The sequence below is a fragment of the Stenella coeruleoalba genome (assembly GCF_951394435.1).
Source record: "Stenella coeruleoalba genome assembly, chromosome: 16".
Classification (NCBI taxonomy): Eukaryota; Metazoa; Chordata; class Mammalia; order Artiodactyla; family Delphinidae; genus Stenella; species Stenella coeruleoalba.
Genome location: NC_137162.1, coordinates 34,585,512 through 34,610,877, shown reverse-complemented (window position 1 = coordinate 34,610,877; position 25,366 = coordinate 34,585,512). Strand labels below are relative to the sequence as shown.

At 36.6% G+C, this 25,366-nt stretch overlaps 1 protein-coding gene across 3 annotated transcripts in view; it reads left to right on the top strand.

The window, feature by feature from the left end:
* The window catches only part of TNKS2 (tankyrase 2), a 62,837-nt gene that overhangs the window by 19,031 nt on the left and 18,440 nt on the right, over positions 1-25,366 (top strand). For 2 of the 3 annotated variants that reach the window (XM_079900920.1, XM_079900919.1), the window contains exons 7-18: positions 1,255-1,321; positions 3,856-4,042; positions 5,118-5,239; positions 7,579-7,670; positions 7,758-7,836; positions 10,808-10,979; positions 13,243-13,322; positions 17,297-17,442; positions 18,458-18,623; positions 19,382-19,601; positions 22,564-22,673; positions 23,365-23,553. In XM_079900920.1, the coding sequence (XP_079757046.1) occupies positions 1,255-1,321; positions 3,856-4,042; positions 5,118-5,239; positions 7,579-7,670; positions 7,758-7,836; positions 10,808-10,979; positions 13,243-13,322; positions 17,297-17,442; positions 18,458-18,623; positions 19,382-19,601; positions 22,564-22,673; positions 23,365-23,553 (1,630 nt within the window). The remainder of the gene's footprint in view (positions 1-1,254; positions 1,322-3,855; positions 4,043-5,117; positions 5,240-7,578; positions 7,671-7,757; positions 7,837-10,807; positions 10,980-13,242; positions 13,323-17,296; positions 17,443-18,457; positions 18,624-19,381; positions 19,602-22,563; positions 22,674-23,364; positions 23,554-25,366) is intronic. The other variant, XM_079900921.1, reaches the window with a different exon arrangement.

Genomic DNA, 25,366 nt, shown 5'->3' with positions numbered 1-25,366 from the left:
GGAGAGTGAGCATTGTAGGGGTTCAGGCGTAGTAAGATCTGCAATAGTAGTGGCAGAGGAAATGGAAATAAAAAGAAGGCACAGATGCAAGCGATATTACAGTGTAAGAATGGTTAAGGTTTGTCAAATACCTGGATGTGATGAGGGAGAATAGTAGAGATTATTCCATTTCATATTCTGAAGCTGAATGAGTGAGACCCAATGATACACATACTGAAATCCAGTAGAGAAAATTAATTATCTTGGAGGGGAGAAACCTTGCGTTCACTTTTAGAAGGCTTGGTTTTATGAGATGATGATGGAAACTTGGGTGGAGGTAGCTAGTAGATAGTTGAGAATGAAATTGGTGCTCAGGTAAGTAAGAAATCATAATCAAAATGGTGAGGAAAGCCATGAGCCTCTACAGAGAGGACTGATAGAACTAAAGACTAAGCCATGGGTAGCCATCACTCAGCAGTGGCCATCCCTCAGCAGCGGCCATCATGATGATGTCTGTGGTGATTAGTGAGTGATTCCCAAGGAGGAGCAACTTATAGATATAATTCAGGATTTTAAGGTTCTGCTGTACCTTCCTGTATAGAAAGTTCTTCCTCCATTGCCGTCATGAAGGAGTTGGGTTTTATATTATGGAATATAGCAGTTTACCTTACAGAATCTTTAAAAAAAAAAGTTTCAAAGAAGAGCCAGTGTTTGAGCTCTGAGTTTGTAGAAGATGTGTAGAAATCAGAAGGAAGGGAAATCTATCCCATTACACCCAGGGGATACTATGGAGTTCTGGGAACTTTAAATGGTTTAGCATACTGTTATGGAAGGGTAAGTAAGGCTAGAGAGTCAGATCATTGTATGCCAGGCTAAACAGTTGGAGCCACCATTTGAAAGCAAGGAAGTAGCAGTGAAGGACGTGAAAATGAGGACTAACCATATCAGATTTACCTTTTAGGAAAACTGGCTATAGCTTGGAGTATAAATTGAAGTGGGGCCCATTTCAGTAGTACAGGGAGAAATAAACAAGGCCCAAACTAAGGGGATGGCAGTAACAGTGGGGGCAGGGGTGGAGGGGTTGATTTGAAAGAGACTTGGGCATTAGAATTGTTAGGACTTAGGGTTCAAATACATATTATCAAGTTTTATACACTTTTGTTAGAAGGTCACATAAGCTATTTGCTAGTTAAATTTGTGTAAATTTAATTAAAATTAAATTAAAGCCTAGGGAATCTTTAATAACACAGGGTTTTCCCCCTTCTCGTATTGTAGTGACCTGGTGCCCCTGCACAATGCCTGTTCCTATGGTCATTATGAAGTAACTGAACTTCTGGTCAAGGTTAGTTCTTGTATACTTTTCTTATAAAATATTACTTGAAATACATAGTATATATGTCTTCTTTGTGTTTTTAGTGCTTGGTAGATATAGAAAGAGTATTTATAATCATTACAAAAATGTGGATGATCGATAGATCAGCATCTGACTGCTTTGAGATTTTTGAGATACAGTAAGAGTTTTTATATAAAGTACCTGTCCCATTTTGTGAATATCAGAATAAAGTTTTGAAGTTTCAAAACTCTTGAAAATATCAGAAGTAATTTTTAGTGGACCATATGTTATTAAAACGACCAGTTAGATTTTCAAGACCTGCCCAGTTGTACTTTGGGTTGGAACAGGCTTACTTGGTAAGCTTCACTTCTTCCGTTATGCTGGGCAGCTCTTGTTTAACAAGCAGGTTCCAGGGACTGGCAAGAAACTTCTTGTTTTGCTCCCTGTTGGATGAGAATAGAAGCTATATATTCTCCTTGAGAGTGGATTCAAGGATGTTACCCACACCCATTTCTTTTTGTCCCCCAGTCTCTACATATGTATTTGACCTTCTTTACACTTCTCTCACTCCGCTTTCATTCTGCCCTTGAAACTTCCTCATTCTGTCAGCAGCTGTCATGAGAAGGGAAAGACAGCATTTGTTTCCAATGCCTCTCTGCTTCCTTTTGGGCATGTGCTACCACCGAATATATTTTCCCACAGAAATAACTTTACTATAATGATTAGATACTCTGAGTAGCCCATAAGCCTTTTAAAATGTATAAGGTGACTATAATATTACACATTTAACAGTAATGCTTTTGCTTATCATAAAACTGAATCTTGAATTTAACAGAATATTTGGAATGTTAATTGTGGATGAGAGTGAAATATGAGATAGATTGCATTGGGACTTACAGGCAACTGAATGGTGTTTTCCTAAGACCTAGTGTTCACTAAATAAGAGTGGGAGGAGGTCATATATAGAGAGGACGCTAAGTGAGATGAGGGTGCAGTTGCCAGAGCAGTCAAGCTCAGGAGAGTCAGGAGTTATCTAATAGTTATAAAACACTGTGTTCGTTGAGAATTAGTTTCCCATCATTGAAAGTATTAAAAGAGTAAGTAGCTAGTTTGCCTTCTGCAGAAATGCTATGGAAGGGATTTTGTGTTTGATGAGAGGTTGAGCTAGAATGACCTCTGTGATTTATCCATATCCAATACTTGGAAACGTCTAAAATTAAAAAGACTAACAATACCAAATATTAGCAAGGATGTGGAGCCCTAGAACTCAAAACGTTGCTGATGGCAATACAAAAATAATACAACCACTTTAGAAAACTGTTCGGCAGTTCTACTAAAAGTAAACATACGTCTTCCACAGGACCCAACAATTCCACCCCTAGGCATTTATCCAAGAGAAATCACAGCATGTATCCAACATTCATAGTTGTTGTGAATGTTCATAACAACTTATTCATAATAGTCAAAAACTAGAAACAGTCCAAATGCCCATCAACAGGATGATGGATAAGTGAATTGTGGTATATCTATACAGTGGAATGCTACTCAGCAATAAAAACAAACTTTTTTTTTTTTTTTTACTTTTATTTATTTTTGGCTGTGTTGGGTCTTCGTTACTGCGCGGGGCTTTCTCCAGTTGTGGCCAGCGGGGGCTACTCTTCATTGTGGTGTGCGGGCTGCTCATTGCGGAGGCTTGTCTTGTTACGGAGCACGGGCTCTAGGTGCGCGGGCTTCAGTAGTTGTGGCTCATGGGCTCTAGAGCACAGGCTCAGTAGTTGTGGCACACAGGCTCAGTTGCTCCGCAGCATGTGGGATCTTCCCGGACCAGGGCTCAAACCCGTGTCCCCTGCATTGGCAGGCGGATTCTTAACCACTGCACCACCAGGGAAGCCCCAGCAGGCGGATTCTTAACTGCTGCACCACCAGGGAAGTCCCCAATAAAAACAAACTTGATACAACAAAATGAATGAATCTCAGAAACATTGTGTGAAAGAAGCTAGACACAAAAGTACATGCTGTGCTATTCTACTTTTATGAAATTCAGGAACAGGTAATTCTAATATATAGTGCTAACAGTCAGAATGGGGGCAGGAATTGTCTATAAAAGGAGCATGAGGGAACATTCTGGGGTGATGAAAGCATCCTCTATCTTGAATTGGGTGATGGTCTCACAGGTATATACATTTGTCAAAACTCATCAAACTGTATACTTAAGAACTGTGCATTTTACCGTATGTACATTGTATCTCAGGAAAGGAAAAAATAGTTCTTGGAAAAGATGCAGGTTAAATGTAAAGCTTCATTTTAAACTATTTTTAACAATAAAATTCAATAGGCACTTGTGGGTAGGCCTGGCAACCACTGACTATTTTTCTGCGGGGAAAAAAATTACTCTTTCTGAAGTAATTGGTTTGAAAAGTGACCTTTGGGAACATAACCTTTTTAAGCTTGCATGCTGTTAAATTACACACCACTGATAATTCTAAATTCTCTTAAAAATTGAGCGCTAAGTATATGCTTTACCCACCCTACCCCACCCCCAGCATGGTGCCTGCGTAAATGCAATGGACTTGTGGCAGTTCACTCCTCTTCATGAGGCAGCTTCCAAGAACAGAGTTGAAGTGTGTTCTCTTCTCCTAAGTTACGGCGCAGATCCAACACTGCTGAATTGTCACAATAAAAGTGCTATAGACTTGGCTCCAACGCCACAGTTAAAAGAAAGATTAGCATGTAAGTATAAAATGATGAATGTTCATTCAGCTAAGCTGTTATATCAGTAAACTAACAGTTTTTCTTTCTTGTTTGTTTTTTGGAAATTTTTGAATAATAAGGTATTTTCCTTAGCCGTGGGTATCTATTATTGTCCACACTAACATATTTAATCATTTGAATGTTTTCTACTCATTTTGCTCTTAAGATGCTATGAAAAGAAAGTATATTTGTATTTGCTTTTTTCAAGTCAAGTTAAATGCTTTTTGTGTGTGTTACTCTTATGGATGGTATGCTTTTGGAAAGAAAGAATTTGAGTTTTATTCCTATCTTTGATGTGACTTTCTTATTAGCTGCTGTGAAGTTTTAAAGTGTTATTTGTAGGATTGCTGTCTTGTAAACATAGTCCCCAGATCTTACCATCTAATATTCTTTGGTATCTGGGCAATTCTGTGCTTTTCTGTCTATAACTGAAATAGATGTAGTGGTGAGAAATAGCCACGTATTTCAGATATAGTATTACTATACATAAATAGGAAACTTGTGTTAAGCTTGTATTATTCTGGAATAGTAAAATATAATGGGTGGTTTCACAAGTCTGATGAATAATAGCGAGGAATCTTGAGAAAATGCCCTCTTTCATTTGTGATCAGTAGGTGGCTCTTAGAAATATCCCACTAGTCTAGTCCCCAATTCTCTGATGTGTGAGCAGAACCATCTGCTGCTGCTGTAATGTTAATATGGGGACTATGATCACCTTTTCTTTTATTTCTTCACTGAGAAAATTTCTGTGCTTTGGAAAATTCTCAGAACTCTCTGGTCTGGGAATATATAGCAATAATCCTTATATCAGACCAAAATAGACCTTGAATAGGCCATGTTGTATACACATGGGAATGAATTGGGTCATAACTGAGGGGAGCTGGCATACCACTGTCTCCCTTTCCAAGGGTTATATTTGGAGACTATCTTTAGAGCTTCATTCTGGCTACTTGGTAGATAATTTTGAAAATAAGTTCAAGAAAAATACCACGTCTGGCAAGCCCCATAAATTTGATAATTCTCATGCAGATTTAAATGCTTTTTCTTTATCTAGATGAATTTAAAGGTCACTCGTTGCTTCAAGCTGCACGGGAAGCTGATGTTACACGAATCAAAAAACATCTCTCTCTGGAAATGGTGAATTTTAAGCATCCTCAAACACATGAAACAGCATTGGTAATGTTTCAGATTTAAGTTTTTAAAATGAAATAACCAAAAACATGCTAAGTTAATCATAATGTCTTCTTTTGGTGATGGCGGATGACTAACATAATGTCCTACTTTTAATAATAGTATTGTTTTAAAAATATGTGCTTTTTAAGAATTAATGCCTGTAGGTATATAAAGAAAAAATTTCAAACAATACAGAGAAATAGACAACCACATCTGCTCAGAATGCAGTACTGTTGTTCATTTGCACATCCTTCCAGACAAAAATTTTATTCACATACTGGCATGTATTATATGTGACTTTTCTATTATCATAAATCGTATATATCATTTGCTTTTTTTAATTATAAAGAGCATAAATGTTTATGATTGAAAATTTGGAACCCACTGAAAAAGAAAATAATCTTGCCATCAAGATAAAAGCCACTTGATTTTCCTTTTGGTATTGTTATTTTTTCAGAATTAGATCTAAAGTCTGTATATATCCCCTTTATACTGTGTGAGTAAAGTATCTGTGTGAGTAGAGGCAGCTTCCCTGATGGAGGTAATGTCAGCTCTGTGGTACTGTAACAAAGTAGATGAGAATTGGGCAGTCTATGGAAAAGCAGTAAGAAAAGAATGGAAGCTAGTAGAGGTAAGTGGTGGAAGATAGGAAAGGGAATGTTGTGATCAAAGGCTACCTTAGAAGTAGAAATTTAAAGGAACAAAGTTGTATGAGTTGCAGAATGTGCTTTCGGTGAGGGAAGATGACACTAAGTAAATTAATGTCTTTAGGGGAAGATTTAACTTGTAATAGCCTTACTTACCTAATATCTTTTATGGTTAATTTTCTTCCTTATGCCATGATATAAACTCTGAAGTTTTATGTAGAAACCTATCTATAAAACATTGTAGAACTTTTTGCTACTTTAAAAAAAAATCCGTGTTAAAAAAAAATAGCAAAGTTGCAGACTAATAAGAAATACCACTGCAAAATTTAAATCATAACAGTATCAAGATGGTACAGGGAAACTTGGAAAAACTGACTTGGAAAATCTTCCAGTCTGAAAAGTTAATTCTACATGTTATTTTCCTCTGAGTATTCTACCATTAAACGACTCATTTTTTTTATTAACCTTAAAATACAGGGAATTAACTGTTGGTAGATAGTTGTGTTGCAGAGGCATTGTCTTCCAGGCTTCCAGAGATTACAGGCCCTGTCTGTAACAGGATGGGGCAGAAGAGTAAGGATGCAGTTTGAAATGGATGAACTCAAGAATTCTTGGTTATAAACTATTTTCCATTCTTTGTGCCATCCTGATAGATGTCCTGGGATGATTATTCAAAACATACCAAAAGAGCTGTGTTCACCAATTAGAAATGATTTTATTGAGGGCAAAGGAATGATTTTGGTGACAGCAACAACATCAAAGAATGAATCTGAAGCAAAGTCATGAAGATCAGATAAGCTTTATAATTAGCAATAGGTTAAAATCAGACACATTTCATATGTACTATGTTTAGATGTGTGCGCAAGTTAGCTTGACAGTTATCCAGAACTTTTATTCCATGAAATCTCAGGTTTCAGTTTTAACTTAACTTTCATGCATTAATTTAGTCGTTCACTCATTCTGACATTTATTGAACACCTGTTGTGTATGGGTATAATCCTGGATGGTGGAGAGATGAAGATCTGGGACATGACCATGAGATACTTATTGGGTTTATAACTGGCAAATCCCTATCTCCTATCTCCTTTTCTCCTTGATACATCATAGACATAGATCCTGCAGCCTCCAACTCAGAGTATATAATTTTCTACCACTGATTTTACCAAACAAGTAATTCAAAGTCCTTATCCTGCTGGAGCAACTCATTGAGGAAGATATAAATACCACCCAGTTTGTTGGCTATTCCATCAATGTTTTTCTAAGCAGAATCCAGAGCTGACAAGTGCTGTGTTATTTCTTCATGTAAAGAAATCCCAACCTTTGGGGTGTTTTATTAACCTTTAAAAAATAACATAAACACCATGCTCTTTGGGAACAGTTTTGAAAGGACTGTTGGTCACAATTTAAGTTTTTCATTACAGCAGTAGTAGCTTTTTCAGAGATATAGGACAACTGTGAAGCTTAATCAAAATATTTAATAACGTATCACTTGCTAAATAGGGGTTTCAGGCCCTGTCAGAATTTGGTAATCATTGCACATTCTATCCAAAGGAAAGTCTTTGAAGAGCAAAGTTAAGTCAAAAATGAAACAAAGACATGAAATAACTTCTTAATTGTTCTTGACTGGAAACACGAAAGTTCTTAAAAATCAGTTATGTATAGTCCTTGATTAATGCTGCAATTTAAATTATCTAGCATTGTGCTGCCGCATCTCCATATCCCAAAAGAAAGCAAATATGTGAACTGCTGCTAAGAAAAGGAGCAAACATCAATGAAAAGACTAAAGAGTAAGTTTGCTTTTAATAATTAAAAATTATTGACACTTTTATTTTTGGAAAATACATTCATTGTCCGGCTGACTTTTTCTCTTTAAGATTCTTGACTCCTCTACACGTTGCATCTGAGAAAGCTCATAACGATGTTGTCGAAGTAGTGGTGAAACATGAAGCAAAGGTATACTTCATTTTTGGTAATCTTTGGTAATCCAGTGAGTTGTTTTCTATTTAGCAGGTGAAATGCCTGACTTCCCAAGCTATTTACTCTTTCATAGGTATTTTTCCCTCAGATTAGTTCTACAGATACTTTTTCTATATCTTTCTGCTAGAAAGTCTGTGGATTTACTCAAGAAACATTATTCCTATATATCCTTCCTTCTCCCTTCCTTTTAACCACACCCCACTGGTCAAGTTATCCTTCTTTTTCTAACAATACACTCTTAAGAATATCCCCAGCCAGGCATATTTATTATGACCTATCATCTTTTCTGGGATTCTCTTCTGTTATCTTCTGTTGCTTGGTTACCATGATAACTCCTGTTATTTACCCCAACCACAGTCTCTCTTACCCTCTGTTATTTCATAACTAAGCCAGAGATCATGGAACAGAAGGAAATAAATTAAGTAACTTGAATAAAAACACAGCTCCTCATATTGCGAAGTTCTGTAGTTGGCATTTGTACACAAAGCATTTTTTTTAAATCAATCACAAAAGTCCTTCATTCCAGAGCATTCAGTAGAGAAATGTATTCTAAAATGTGGCATGTAAGATGGTTTTAGGGAATATCCCAAATGAACATTTTTATAAGAGTTTTAATTTTTATTAGGAGAATATTGGTTTCCTATTTGTAGAAACGGTATACTTAAGTTTAAAAGTAAAAAGTGATTTAAAAGGTGATTTCACTATGTTGGACACCTGAAGCTTATATAATATATGTCAACTATACCTCAAAAAAAAGTCAAGTGGATTTAAAGAAAACAAAGCATTTTATTCATGGAATAATCAGGTTTTCATCAAGGCTAAAAGTCATTATTTCTTACCCAGGAACTTAAAAAAAATTACTCAGTAAGCAATACACATAGCATCTCAGATTGGAAGAGATAACAGTCGCCTAATTCAACAGTTTTCAGTTTATAGCCATCGATTGTTGCTTTCTTCAAACAAAATCTGTGGTAGGAATTCATTATATAATAGAATTGAGCTGCTGTGATGAAGGGAGAAGAAAGAAATAGAGATCCCTTTACCCCTTGGGGACCCCTGAGGCTCTTCTCTAAATGAACTTTGCAGATTGATTTTCTAATCTGTCCTTCCTTGGGTTTCCACTCAAGGAACCACTTAGAATTCTACAGTTTCTTTTTATGTTGACTCTCAGTGTCCTAATTTCTCTTTTATTTGGGGGAATTCTTGATAATGTATAATCTCAATCTTTCCTATTGTAAAGTATTGAAAAAATAAAGTTTATTTCTGCTTGACTGCTTGGCATATCTCATTTGTCTGTCTGTCCTATAACTTTTCGTTGATTGCACTTTTTTTTACATGTGGTGCGTTACTTGAGGAATATCTGGTTGCATATTAAATTTGAGTTGTGAAGCTCAGTGAAACAATCTTGTCTAGGGTGACCAACCATCCAGGTTTGTCCCAAGACTAAGGGATTTAACACAGGACTTTTAGTGCTAAAACTGGAAAAGTCCCAGGCAAACCAGGACGAGTTCGTCACCCAAACCCTAACACAGAGTGGCACCCAAATAAAGTTTTCAAGTGGATATATAGTTCACATTGCAGTGAGTTTTGGTACATGAATAAACAGATTAATTGCTCTGGGCATTTTAAGTTGATTTTTCTGATTCTGTAAGCATGGAGACTAGCTCTTTATAGGATACTTTTAGATTCATTGCGAAAGTCTTACTATGTAATCCTGTTGCAGGTCTTCTCCGATTCCATGAATATGAATTGGACAGTGTCTCAAAACACTAGTGGTCACATGATTGATTACTGAGGAATTTGATTTCTCAGTTAGGTTTCGAAGAATTATTTTCCTGGGCGGGGGGGTGGGGATGAGATAGGAGGGGTCTTACAGGTGATTTTTTTTTTTTAATTATGAAAAATTTCAAAAATACAACCAAGCTGAAAGAATTTTACAGAGTATAACCATATACTTACCACCTAAATTCTACCGCTAGCATTTCACCGTATTATTTTCTTACATATCCATCAATTTCTCTCTCTATCCATCAATGTCTTATTTTTTGACACACTTCAGAGTAATTCACAAGTTACTACACACTTCTCCTTAAATTCTTTTAATAGGCATCAGCTAGAGGTCAATATTTGTTTATAGTCTCTGTTTGGATGTGAAATTTACATGCAATGAAATGTACAAATCTTAAATGTACATTTACTGAATTTTGCCTAATGCATACACCTGTGTAACCAAAAGTCTTGAAGATAGAGAACATTATCTCATGGCAGAGGCAGTGTCCCATCCAAGGCAGTCTCCATGCCTAGAGGCAACAATCATTTTGATTTTTTCTAACATAGATTAGATTTGCCTGTTCTGGGCCTTCATGGGATCGTACAATATATACTCTTTTATGTAAGACTTTTTCCACTTAGGATAATGTTTTGGAGATTGAACCATGTATCAATAGCTTGTTCTTTTTATTGCTGAGAAGTATTCTATTGTGTGAATATACTATAGTGTCCTTATCCATACAGATTATATTTTACACGATAAATAAGATAGAAGATTAAGACAATAGAAATAAGTATTTTAATGCTAATTTAGTCTCTGGCTTTGTTACCAACTGTTATCTTGGGGTTAGTCTCTCGACGTTTCTGCACCTCAGAGATCCATAAAAGTACATGCATTAGACTTTCTTAGGCAGTGTCTCACTCTAAATGTGGTGAATCTATTGAGTACTTCAATGCTAAACAACTGTTATTCAATATTTTTAATCAAAAATTGGACCTTCATGAATTGGTGAATTTATACTCTAGATTTGAGCAAAAATACTTTCTTTGGCACTGGATAATGGGCTTCATAAGAGATTAATTGAGATTTTTTAATTAGTAACAAGTGCTGGATACATGAGTAGATCATTTTAAATTTTGTACCGCAGGCTAATTTCACCTTTTTCTGATTGTTAAGGTTAATGCTCTGGATAATCTCGGTCAGACTTCTCTGCACAGAGCTGCGCATTGTGGTCATCTACAAACCTGTCGCCTGCTCCTCAGCTATGGGTGTGATCCTAACATTATATCCCTTCAGGGCTTTACTGCCTTACAGATGGGAAATGAAAACGTGCAGCAACTTCTTCAAGGTATTGAATACTTCCATGAAATTATTATTGTTTAAATTAACCTTGAAGTTTTTTTCACATATCATGTAGGAGTTGGTAGTGAAAAGAAAAATTTTCAGAATTGTTGGCTGTTATTTCTTCTTAATCAACTCATTGTACTCAATGCCCAAATGTTGCAATTCTTTTATGAGTTTGTTCCAGTAGCATTTGCTGCCCAGCTTCTGTGAGTATATAGCTGTCTCTTAAGTTTTTATCTAGAAAGTTTTTAAAATTGAGACACGACAGTTGCTATTTCTTTTTAAAGAAAGGAAAACTGAAAAGGGTAGATGAAGTCTCTTAGAAGAGCAACCATAGTGATAAATAGTATTCTAAAGACTGGCCCTGCCTCTTCACTCTTTTTTACATCCTTCATATAAAGCATATAGAATTCATACAAGGTAACCAACTATTTGACTTACATGTAACTGTTGAATGGACTGATACTTATTACATTTTAAAATCAAATCAATTTAGATCAGATATCTACACATTTGGCATAGGTTAAACATTTCAGCCTAGAAATCTGGTCCCATAAATTTTAGTGTCTTTGCCTATATCTCTGTATTTTACTAGAATTTAATGGAGTGTCTTTGACATCTCAAAGCTCAAATGAGAAGAAATGTAACAGATCAAGCCTTTTGTACCTTTTGTAGTCACCTTTGATGATCCTTGCTGGAAACTACATTTTGAGAAAAACACTGCTTGAATAGATGAAGGCAGATCAATAAGATCTCCTGTGAACTTCTAAAATTGTGAACTAACTACAAGACTGCTCTCAAAATTACCTTTACTTCCCCGTATACCATGCATTTGTTTCAGTGTCAGTTTTGGGGGTAATAACATTAGTCCTATTTAGTTACCTAGTGATGGACATTTACAGTCTTCCTAGTTTTATACTAAGTGCTATTACTTACCTTTCCAACCAGTTTCTTAGAGTCAATTATCAAAGTGGAATTTCCAAGTCAAGGTTAACATAATTGTTAAATCATTTCTAGAAAAACTGTTATGTACCATTTTACATTCCTACCAGTAGTATGTGACAGGACCTGTTTTCCTTGTCAGCCCCAGGTATTATGATTCTTAATCATTTCCTTGGGTGAATGTGTGTCTATGTGCGTGTATGTAAATTACAGAAGTAATAGACTCTTTTTAAAATGCAAATTATAGAAATATTGACAGTGTAACTCCCCATTTGCTCTTTGCCCACTAATGGATGAAAAAAAAAAGCCCAGTATTTCATTATTTTAATTTGCATTTCTTAGATTTATGTTGCAGTACTTTTTCCATTTTGTTCTTTGCCTGTGATTTTGTTTAATGCTGTGTTATTGCCTGACAGATATTTTTCCAAATTAGTTTTGTTTCTGCCTTTGATATACTGCTTTAAGATGCTTTTCTGCTCCAAGACAAAAAATATTCACCTATATTTTCTTTTAGTATTTTTAAGGTTTAATTTTTTTATACTTAGCATCTTTAATCCATCTGAAGTTTATTTGCTCTGAGAACAAGGTACATGTTTTCTTCCTTTCCTATGAGATTTTAAATGAGCTATAAATCATAGAGTTTCAGACCTGAACATAACTTCAGATGTTTCTAGTCCAACTTCTCTCTTTTTAGAACTGGAAAAATCAGAGGCCCAGAAAGTTCAAGTGACTTGCTCCAATTCAGGTAGCTAGTCGATGGCAGAACCATGGTTAGATATCTAGCTGTTGCTCTCCTCTAATTTTTTTTTTTTTTTTTTTTTTTTGCGGTACGCGGGCCTCTCACTGTTGTGGCCTCTCCCGTTGTGGAGCACAGGCTCCGGACGCGCAGGCTCAGCGGCCATGGCTCACAGGCCCAGCCACTCTGTGGCATGTGAGATCTTCCCGGACCGGGGCACGAACCCGTGTCCCCTGCATCGGCAGGCGGACTCTCGACCACTGCGCCACCAGGGAAGCCCTGCTCTCCTAATTTAATACTTTACCCCCAGTCAACTGACTTGGTTATAGAGCAAGCCATCTTTCATTACATTATGTTCCTTTATATTGCTTAAATCTCATTTTATAATTATTATTCACATCTACATACATTTGACATATGTAATGTTTCAAAAGTTTTTACTGCTTTTCGCCTACTACCATGGAGATTCCCTACATAATTATCACCAAACTATAAAAAGAACTTTACTCTCAGATAAGATGCCTTCCTTAAAACTTGGTCCCACCTTCCAAATGGGAGTTAATCACTCTTTACTTCTCTTTCTTTTTAGAGGGTATCCCATTAGGTAATTCAGAGGCAGACAGACAATTGCTGGAGGCTGCAAAGGCTGGAGATGTAGAAACTGTAAAAGTAAGACATAATCTTATAGTTTTGTTAACTTTGTGTTTTTATTTTGACAGTGTTTAATGAATATACTGTAAGAATGAAAAATCTAGTTATTTATATGTGCATTGTTTTAAAAGGTAAATAATGCTAATCTAGTTCTGCTCTGCAAATGAGGATCATTGGGTAATGAAAGAAACTTTTTAGTTTCACATGCATCTCAATAAATACATCATAGTCACAAATTTAAATTTGACTATTTTAAATTAAATAGTCACAAATTTAAATTTGTGACTGTGTTTATGGGAATGCATTTTGTTTAAAGAACCTATTCATTTGTCCCTTTCAAAGAATAAGATATATGAAATTATTGTCCATTATTATTTACATATGACACATAAAACAGGAAAGGAAGAAAACTAAATGTATCCCTCTGTCTATATGTTTTTTCTGGTTTCTTCATTTCTTTGCCCTCTCTACCTCTGTGAGGACCCAGTGTTTAAATATAGTAATAATATAGTGTCACCACCTTTCAGAGACACTGTCTCCTAATAATCTTCAATTTATCTGGACTGAAATATTTTTTTCTTTCTCAGAAGAGCCAACTTGAGTCCGTCTATGGCCCCCATCTCCTATAACAGTCTTCCCTAGAATAACCTTTTCTCAAATTTTGCTTTTACTGTAGAATCACATGTAACGTCTCAATGCCTATACCAGATATTTCTGTTACCTACAGAAACTGTATATCCAGCTAACTAACTCAGAACATTAAAATTTTGAAAGAGCAAGACTGCTTTTCAGGTCAACTAATATAAATTAAAATTAACTCGGCATGTTTCATGATTAAATAATTCCTTTTTCTTTTTTTTAACAATCTTTTATTTTATTTTTTATTTTTGGCTGCATTGGGTCTTCATTGCTGTGCGCAGACTTTCTCTAGTTGCAGCGAGCGGGGGCTACTCTTTGTTGCGGTGCGTGGGCTTCTCATTGCGTGTTGGCTTCTCTTGTTGCAGAGCACGGGCTCTAGGCGCTCGGGCTTCAGTAGTTGTGGCACGCAGGCTCAGTAGTTGTGGCTCGCGGGCTCTAGAGCGCAGGCTCGGTAGTTGTGGCACACGGGCTTAGTTGCTCCGCGGCATGTGGGATCTTCCCAGACCAGGGATCGAACCCGTGTCCCCTGCATTGGCAGGCAAATTCTTAATCACTGCACCACCAGGGAAGCCCAGATAATTCTTTAGTAATGCAATAATGTTAATTTTAATTTCCAAAGCTGGGCGGGGGGAGAAGCCCGGTTGTGCCCTCCCTCCCCACCAACACCTCCCCCACAGATTTTCAAAACAGTGCTAGGTCCTATTTGAGGGGGCATTGATAGGTAATAAGAAATTTTATAAAAAGCTAAAATTATTGATTTGATTCATGGCAGAAGTCTCTATTTCAACCAATTTCACTATATTTCTATATGGTGTTGCTAATCCTGAACAGACCCACCCCACAAAGTCAGTTTTACATTTCCTGAGAACAAAATGTGAACGTTGGCCTCATCAGAACTTGAGCTCTGAGGACATTTATTCACTGTCCTTTTAAATAAAGAGATTTCTGGAAGTTGATTTAAAAGTCCATGTGATCTTTTCCTATTGCTTTATGTGTGTAGGTAGTACAGTCATCTCCAAATAATTTAAGGGTTTTTTTTTAATAATTTCATTTTTTGAAAGAAAAATGCTATTATGCAATTTTATTGTTTGACTTGTTTCATAGTTACGTTCTCATGCCCTTAATTAGAAGGTTAACATGATATTGAAGGGGGGATTTTGTTTCTCTTACTGACTAATGACTTGTGGAAAAACAAATCACTTGAGTTAAGGGTAGTGAGCTGAGTTTTTTCCTGGAGGAGTGATAAGTTGGGCAGGTGGAGTTAGAGTCAACTAGCTGATTTTTTTGTGTGTGGGGTGGAGGTGGTGATAAAAAATTGTAATGCTCATCTACTTACATATGTTAAAGAGCATAAAACTACATTCAGTCCATCTAATATTAAAGACCAGGCTTTGTTCTCATAGAGATAGAAGAAGCCTAGAGGAAGAAATAGATGAAGAGAGGATGAGATTGGGGGCAGGAATTGGACTTAGAGAATAACAGAATGCCATTGAATTGAGGAAGACCTTTCTCTATCCCTGTGATAGTCATTAGGCTGTCTTCCCTTATCTCTGCTTTTAAAGTCACTTAGAGGAGGGACTTCCCTGCTGGCGCAGTGGTTAAGAATCCACCTGCCAATGCAGGGGACACAAGTTCGAGCCCTGGTCCAGGAAGATCCCACATGCCGCGGAGCAGTGAAGCCTGCGTACCACAACTACTGAAGCCCACGTGCCGAGACCCCATGCTCTGCAGCAAGAGAATCCACCGCAATAAGAAGTCCATGCACCGCAATGAAGAGTAGCCCCTGCTCACCACAACTAGAGAAGGCCCATGCGCAGCAATGAAAACCCAACACAGCCAAATAAATAAATTTAATTAATTAATTAATTAAAAAAATAATAAAGTCACTTAGAGGAAATTTATCTCCAACAACCTTTCTGTTCCTTGTATATCTCTAGACAGGTGGCTTGGTATGAATCACTGGGACATTTACCCAGTGAACACTTAATTATGTGCTTGGTTGTGTTTACTGGTGAGCTATCAGGCTACATACTTTTTGGACAGCTTACTATTAGAAAACTTGTCTGAGTGGACAAAATTAAACTTGAGAGCTAGGAAGTTAGAGTGGCCAGTGGTAACTACCAAACCTAGCAGCACTTGACACGTGTTAAAAATACTCATTCCTAGAGCCTGGCTTCAGACCCATGAAACACTGTTTCTCAGTGTTTCTTGGGACATCTTGTTTGGGAAGCACTGAAGAGCTTTATCAGACCTGTTACTAAACCTGTTGAGATAAATCCACTGATAGCTGGCTCCTTTGGTTTATTAGGCTTAAAGTTATCCCTGCTTTTAGGGTAGGGTAGTTTTAAAAAGGGGGGGAGGGAAGGGTTTTTACTAATATTCTTTACTAAAATACTCTTGACTTTTTTTGAACACCATGATTTATTATCTATGTTGCTTTCCTTCCCCAAATGTTCATACTTTTCATGCAAAATACTGTTGAGTATTTTAAGTGTTACTCTGACAGCCTTTCTCAGCTGGACGTCCTCATGTGAACCAACAAACACAAAAAAATTCTTTGAGTGACTTTTTTTTAATTCTCCCAAGGATGGTACCTAACCAATATCATTCTATTAGTTAATTCATTCCATATAGTACAGTATAATTCTCTAAGTGTAATTCCTCAACTGCCAGCATCAGCATCACCTGCGAGCTTGTTAGAAATGCAACTTCTCAGGCCCCATCTCAGACATACTGGATTAGGAAATCTGGAGGTTGCACCCACTGCACATGAAAATTTAAGAACTACTGTTCTAGAACAGTACTTCTCAAACGTTAATGTGCTTACAGATCACCTAGAGATCGTGTCAGAGTGCAGATTCTGATTCAGTAGGTGGGAGTCTGAGAATCTGAGTTTTTAACAAGTTCCCAGGTGATGCCATCATGCTTCTATGATCCAGTGTATCTCTACATACATTTTTCACAAAATGAAAGCTATGATTGCTTTCAGGTACTTGCATTACCTTTATGTATATAGCAGTAATGGTAATAATAAAATTTACCTACTAGCTTTAGCAAAGGTAGATGATTTTAGATAAGAGGACCAGAGGGATTCTCAATAAATGACAAGATGAAATAAGAATAAATAGCAAAGAGTTTCTGAAAATACTGATATGATGAAACAAGAAAATAAATCAGACATTTGAAATTTCTACTAAATGAATGAAAACAAGTCAGAATATGTAGCATCATGTGTATGAGAATACTGATAAGATGAGACAAGAAAATAAATCAGACATTTGAAATTTCTACTAAATGAATGAAAAGAAGTCGGAATATGTAACATCATGTGTATACTGTGTTGTGTCCTATAGAAATTGTGTACTGTTCAGAGTGTCAACTGCAGAGACATTGAAGGGCGTCAGTCTACGCCACTCCATTTTGCAGCTGGCTATAATCGGGTGTCTGTGGTGGAATATCTGCTGCAACACGGAGCTGATGTGCACGCTAAAGATAAAGGGCAAGTACCAACAATTGCCATGGCCTCTCTGTTCCTTTATCTGACCTTTTTAGGAAAATCTGAAAACATTTTTATGATAGATGGTAGTTCTTTTATTTTCAGAGAAGTCTGCTTCCTAACTGGCTTAAATAAAGCTTCTTAATTTCAGTTGAGATTTTATGATGAGTAGCATTTATATAAAGACTTAGTTGCATAATGCCTTTTATAATGGCCAAGGAGACTACAAAAATAGTGTGATGCTGATTTTCAATGTGGTAAATTTTTCAGTTTGCATTGAGGATACTTGAATTCTTCCAGTTTATCTTAAAATTATTTTTCTTTAAAAATATGTAATTCTTGGGACAAAGTGAGAGAGTGGCATGGACATATATACACTACCAAATGTAAAACTGATAGCTAGTGGGAAGCAGCCGCATAGCACAGGGAGATCAGCTCCGTGCTTTGTGACCACCTAGAAGGGTGGGATAGGGAGGGTGGGAGGGAAGGAGACGCAAGAGGGAAGAGATATGGGGATATATATATATATGTATAACTGATTCACTTCGTTATAAAGCAGAAACTAACACACCATTGTAAAGCAATTATACTCCAATAAAGATGTAAAATAAAAAAGACAAGGAAAAAAAAGTATATATATATAATTCTTGGGAATTCCTGGCAGTTGAGTGGTTAGGACTCAGTGCTCTCACTGCCGTGGCCCCAGGTTTGACCCCTGGTCAGGGAACTAAAATCCCATAAGCTGCGCTGCATGGCTATAGAATAGAATAGAATATTCTTAATTCTAGATGTTGCAAAATAGATGTTTGTTGTGTTCTCTGCAATTTTAAATATTTTTAAAATGTCCTCTCTGCCCACCCCCCTGCCCCAAAGTAATTCCATTTCTGCTTTCAATAAATTTAGGTTCTATAAATTTAAATCAGTAAAATTTCTTATGCAGGTCAAGAAATTTATCAGCTGTATGTAATTATTTAAATTAAATATATCTTTGTGTTGTGTTGCTTATTTAACTTTTCAGAGGCCTTGTACCTTTGCACAATGCATGTTCTTACGGACATTATGAAGTTGCAGAACTTCTTGTTAAGCATGGAGCAGTAGTTAATGTAGCAGACTTATGGAAATTTACACCTTTACATGAAGCTGCAGCAAAAGGAAAATATGAAATTTGCAAACTTCTGCTCCAGGTATATTTAAGTACTTATGGACAGGGTATATTATGTAGAATATGTTTATGCTATTTCTAATAATTCTAATATAAACTTAAACTAGTTAGGGGGTATGAAGCAAAAATCTAATTCTGTGCCTAGATTTCAGAATAAATGTCATGAACAGTATAAGCCAGGTTTATCTAGTACTAATGAAATTGATAGTACTTGTTTATCTATACTGGTACCAGTGTAGATATTTTACAGTAAAAACAAGAGTATAGTTAAATTTATACAAACATTGAAATATGTTTGTGAAAACTAAAAATAGCATATGTGAAAGGTAATTTTTAGTGAAATACTACCTTGTTTTGAATGTAGTTTAAAATTTTGACTATATTATTGCATTGTTAAAGTCCAGTAATATTTAAGTGCCTCTGTATTTTTTATTGTAATTTTTTATTTATTAAATTAAGCATTATTAACAGTCATGTTAACCTTTAAGGTATAGTCTCTGCATAAAATAGTTTTCTTTAGCTCAGTGCTTTGTGACCACCTAGAGGAGTGGCATAGGGAGGGTGGGAGGGAGATGCAAGAGGGAGGAGATATGGGGATATATGTACAGCTGATTTACTTTGTTATAAAGCAGAAACTAACACACCATTGTAAAGCAATTATACTCCAATAAAGATGTTTAAAAAAAAAAGTTTTCTTTGGTATCGTTACATTGAATATTTTCTCATTGACCAAGGGCAAACTTAAGGTAATTCCTCCTTTTCTGTTTTTCACATGCCCAGCATGGTGCAGACCCTACAAAGAAAAATAGAGATGGAAATACTCCGTTGGATCTTGTTAAAGATGGAGATACAGATATTCAAGATCTACTTAGGGGAGATGCAGCTTTGTTGGATGCTGCCAAGAAGGGTTGTTTAGCCAGAGTAAAGAAGTTGTCTTCACCAGATAATGTGAATTGCCGTGATACCCAAGGCCGACATTCGACCCCTTTACATTTAGCAGGTAAGTGAATGAAGTGTCACAGATTGAGGCTGGTGACATCTAAGATTGGTTTTACCTGAGTAAAATATTTCCTGTAAGTAAATTTGAAAGATTCAAATCAAGTATCTTCTAATACAGCAATTATACTCTAGTGTATTTGTACAGGGCCATGTTCACTTTAGCGCTAGCACGTTACATTCATTAAGAACAATCGAAAGAGGCTCTGCCAGTCACCATGTGCTTTGGAACCTTTATTCCAGGTCATCATATTGTTTGAATCATCTTTGGTGAGTGTGTTTTGGCTACAGAAACTTTAAAAGTAGGCCTGCTGAGCTGGCCGTCCTCATGGAACGCTAAATCTTTCCATTCTTCTGATGATAGCTGTTAAGCATAAGCAGGAAAAAATCTTTAAAGACTTCGAGAAGTTACATAAACTTCTTGTTACTTGTCATATTAGTTTGTAAGGCCTGCCTTAACAAATTACCACAGATTAGGTGGCTTAAACAACAGAAATGTTTTTTCTCAGTTCTGGAAATGTTGGCAGGATTGGTTTCTTCTGAGGCCTCGCTCCTTGGCTTGCAGATGGCCACCTTCTCTCTGGGGCTTCACATGGCGTTTTCTCTGTGTATGTGCATCACTGGTGTCTCTATGTCCTAATCTCCTCCTCTTAAAAGGACAACAGTCGCATTAAATTAGGGTTGACCCTAACGGCCTTGTTTTAACTTAATTATCTCTTAAAAGGCCTTATCTCCAAATACAGTCACACTCTACAGTACTAGTGGTTAGGGCTTCAACACAGGATATTTGAGGAATACAGTTGAGTACAAAACATTTGTTCGAAGTTTTCACTCATAAAATTGGTGCTGTGTATCTTTGTCTTCACTGCATGTAATGCAGCATTGTGATTTCAGCACAGCTTTTTGAGCTGCATTGAAGATGCTAGGGGCACTTCCCTGGCGGTCCAGTGGTTAAGACTCCATGCTTCCACTGCAGGAGGCACGGGTTCAATCCCTGGTCAGGAAAGTAAGACCCTGCATGCCACTTGGCCAAAAAAAAATTTTTAAATAAAAACAATAGGGCTTCCCTGGTGGCGCAGTGGTTGAGAGTCCGCCTGCCGATGCAGGGGACACGGGTTCGTGCCCTGGTCAGGGAATATCCCACATGCCGCGGAGCAGCTGGGCCTGTGAGCCATGGCCGCTGAGCCTGCGCATCCGGAACCTGTGCTCCACAACGGGAGAGGCCACAACAGTGAGAGGCCCGTGTACCGCAAAAATAAATATAAAAATAAAAAATAAATAAAAACAGTAGTTACAAATGCATATTCCTTTAAAAAAAAAAAGATGCTAGGGAATGGGCCATTAAAATCACTGAGCTACAACTAATACTTTAGTGGAGTTGCATCATAGGCACATTTGACTCATACAAGTTTTATCTAAATACACGTGGTTTGAAAAGAGAAAAAGAATGTAGGTGTTTCTGCCACTTTGTGTAATGTAGGAGGTGTAAGTTTACTCTTCTCTCAGTTCCTTTCAGTCTCACAGTGTGAGCAACTATGTTCCTAGGTTTTTGTTGTTTTGGGGGGGTTTTTTGTTGTGTTTTTTGGCCACGCCTTGTGCAGCATGTAGGATCTTAGTTCCCCAACCAGGTGTGTTGAACCCGGGCCCCTTGCAACCACTGTACTGCCAGGGAAGTCCCTTAAGAGATAATTTTAGTGTATGTGGTTTTTACCTTTAAATTATGACCCCATGTAAGTTGGAACCCCACTGGCAAAGGAAAAGAATTACTCCATCTATGTGTCTTTTAGAGCATTAAAAGTGCACTAAAAGTGATAAGCCACAAATGCTAACAAAGTGAGGTAAAGCTTTTCTTCTTCCACTGGCAATCAGGAGTTTCTAGTCCATGGAAGACAAAATGTGGCCTGACCTCTGATTTGAATTGTGCTGTGCTGTGCATAATTGCGTATATCAGCTTTGTATCTTTATGGTAGCTTACCTAGAACATTTAATATTACTATTTAAGTCTGTGTTCTTTGTAAGTGGCAAATACATTGTATACACAAAATGTTTCTTACTTAGGCGGTATTATACCTTGAGATCTGGAAGGACTTTTGGATTTGGTGTAGTATTTAGCTTATGGTAGTTTTGTAGTTTCGTTTTTCTTCACTTGATCTTACTAAATTTTTTTTGTTTGTTTTGCTTTAGCTCTTTCAGCAAAAGGCTGAAAACTACAGTAAAAATGAATGAGTTAAATACTTTGAACTATTTTAAAGTTTCAAGTGATACCTGATCTTATGCTGACAAAATTAAGTTCCAGATTTGCTTTCAAACTATTGATTATGTGTCAAATAAAATATACATACTTTACCGTGAGCATGCATTTACTAAGATAGCTGACAGTTCCCAAAATGACAGCTGGGAGGTTACGGTACATTTATAAAATACTAAGTTTTATTACTTCATGGCTTTAGCAGCAATGGATTCTGCTGCTTGTAGAGATATGCACCCTTACGTTCTCTCTAGCAAAAAGCATGTCCTTGTGGCCTTATGGGGAAATGGGGCCCTGAGACCCACACTGGTGTGTTGTCTTCTGCTCTGCTAGCCACTTGTGTTCCTAACTTGGCTTTTATATGATTGGATGTCTTTTGCTTGCAGCCTTGAGACCATGTACCTGAGTTCAGGAAGTTGTGTATACAACAACTATGAAGGCAGGGACTTTGGTAAGAAGGTTTTAAAAGGAAAGATTTAAGTATAACAGTCAATAGAACTTTAGAGTCTCCAAAACAAATGGGTATCATTACTGAAAGCTTCCAACTTGAGGCCGGTGGGCAGTTTTTTTTTCATAAGATAAATCTTTAATAGACTCCATTGGAGAATTTCAGATTTCTATAAAAATCTCTTATTTTAAAAATCCTATCCTTTGTATATATACATATATGTAGCTATTTTTTATATTAACAAGTAATTTTACCTTTTTTCTAAATTAGCTGGTTATAATAACTTAGAAGTTGCAGAGTATCTGCTACAACATGGAGCTGATGTGAATGCTCAAGACAAAGGAGGACTTATTCCTTTACACAATGCAGCATCTTATGGGGTAAGTTCTTTCATGTTACCTTTAAAAATGTCTGAAATTTTTAAAGTGAAAATCAGTATTACAATTCAAAAGGAATTCATTTTACAGAGAAGTAAATATGAGAACTAAAGAGGTTAAATAACTTCCAGGTTTCAATTCCGAATCTGCTGTAGCTTGCCATGTGACATGCAGCACGTTTTGTCTTCTGTTGTATTACCTTCCTTAGCACATGCATCTTATTTTCAGTGAGATGGTGGTGATTTTGTTTATTTGTTGGTGCCCAGAAACTTCATTGGGATTCATACGAATCTGTAGAGATGAGATGCGTTGTTCCTGACTTATAATAGCCTTGAATGTTAACAATCAGTATTGACCATCTTCAGTTGATTAATTAAGGAAAGCTGCTGGTTTATAAATTGATGTTTAGCAGTTATAACACTTAAATAAATTAGAAACTGTTAAAGTCCTATTAATTTAGTTCCTGTGTAGAATTCTTAATGATTTTCTAGATATTTTCTCAAGTTAGGTAAATGTCTACTACTGTAATTTTTAATCAGCTACCCATAAATTATGATGATGGGGGGAAAACACAGTTTTTCATTCTAGAGTAAGTTTAAAACTGGAAAAATAGGTATATAGCTGGTTTCTTTTTAAGAACTAAAGTACAATAAAATAATATTTCCGACTGTAACAGGAGTATTTTCTTTTACAGCATGTAGATGTAGCAGCTTTACTAATAAAGTATAATGCGTGTGTCAATGCTACGGACAAATGGGCTTTCACACCTTTGCACGAAGCAGCACAAAAGGGACGAACACAGCTTTGTGCTTTATTGTTGGCCCATGGAGCTGATCCAACTCTTAAAAATCAGGAAGGACAAACACCTTTAGATTTAGTTTCAGTAAGTGATGGGCTCTTTGAAAAATCTCAGTGCTTTCCTGACTTTTTAAAATTCACTTGGTATATATAAAATGTCTTTATGGTGAATGTGGCAAAATCTGGCTTTTAGCCCAATTTAAATTTTAGACCTCTTTGGTATTAAAACATAATGAGTAAATAATAGAATTATCAGTTACTGTAAGCTGAGTACTTTTAGAAATGGGAAAAAGAAGTATAAGGTATAGCTGCTTACATTAGTTAGGAAACAAGCAGGCAAGGCCCTCAGTGGATGCTGTTACAGTGCATAGGGCACAAGATGCTACAGGCCCATGGGTCTTTATGAACTTCCCCAGCTGGGAACATCGCCTTCAGGGTGCAGCCGCAAAGCCTGCCTTTATAGAGATTTTCTTCCCTCCCAGCACTGCCTCATCGCAAAGATTTTATTGCTTACCCCACCAAAACTGTTCATGAAACAAGTTTGTTCCTCCAGTTCTCCATGGGAAGTCTTTTTTTCTTTCCTCTCCCAAGGAAACTCCTGTAGGTGTCTCCATTGTGGCCTCCAACCTCTGCTTTGGCCACTGTGATGCAAGTGCTTCTCTTGCCTCTGCCACTGAAGACATTGACCCAGAGCAGTGGAGGGAAACGGGGAAGAAATTCTTCTTGAGGTGAAGAGGAAGGGGAGTCTCTTCTGCGCACTGCTTTCTACTGAGATTCCACTGTTGCAAGTTACATTGAGAAGCTGATTTAGTTCAGCTGCATTGGGGGTTGAATTGAATTTTCTCAGCAGGCTGACAACCCAACCATATTTGCAACATTATTTCTTAAGAGAAATATCCTTCCAGTTCCAAACTACCTTAGAAGTGACCTTTTCTAATTCAGTCTGCACATGTTAGTCCACGAGATATAATTAAGTGACATTGAAACAGGGTGCACTAAACATGCATGGGTTTTAGAGTCAAACAGACCTGCCTTAGAATTCCAGCTCTACCATTTACAGTTGTACAGTGTTGCAAGTTGCCTAACCTCAAAGCCTCAGTTACCTAATCTCCAAATGCAGGTAAAATATATCTGGTTAATATGAGAATTAAATGAGGTGATATATTTAAAGTCCTCGGCGTGGTATCAAGTACATAAAAAGCACCCCAAAAATTGTGCTAATGTTACTTTTAAGTGTTAGATACCAACTATGAGTGTCATGGGAGTCCTCAGATTCAGGGGAAGAAAAGGGTGAGGATTGAAAAGGCAGTATAAATGAAAAGCCATGAAAACAAGTACTGTTTACTTCTTGCTGAATGTTAATTACTTAGTGTCTTAATTGAGCATTGTTAAAGAATAGTTATTTGTTACTTATTAAACAAATTAATATACCAGTAAAGTTGGGATTTTTTTTTCCATTCTAGCAGATTTGATTAAAATGATTATCTTTTTTCCTACCCTTCCAAATGTTCAGTTTTGAGGAACAAATATATTACTGGATATTTAAAAAAAAAAAAACACACCTCATTCTGTTTGCTAAAGTTCTATGTAGATTGAATTACATCTTCAGAATGCCTTTAAAAGATTTTAAATCTTTTTAAATTTTATATTTCTAAAATTCAGTGCTTTTCAATCATGGTATCTTAGGATTTTTTTCTTGCTTTGCCACATTTAACAGTTTTATTTTGTATGTCTCAGAAGATGTGTTCTGTATTAATGTTTTATGTTCAATAGCTGAATATCACTTATTTAGCTGAATATTACTTATTTGGTTCACTTTGTAAAATAATTTTTATATAATAAGCAATTCTAGTGCAAATCTGCTGGGTTTTTTTCATATTTTTTAATGCGTTCTGTTG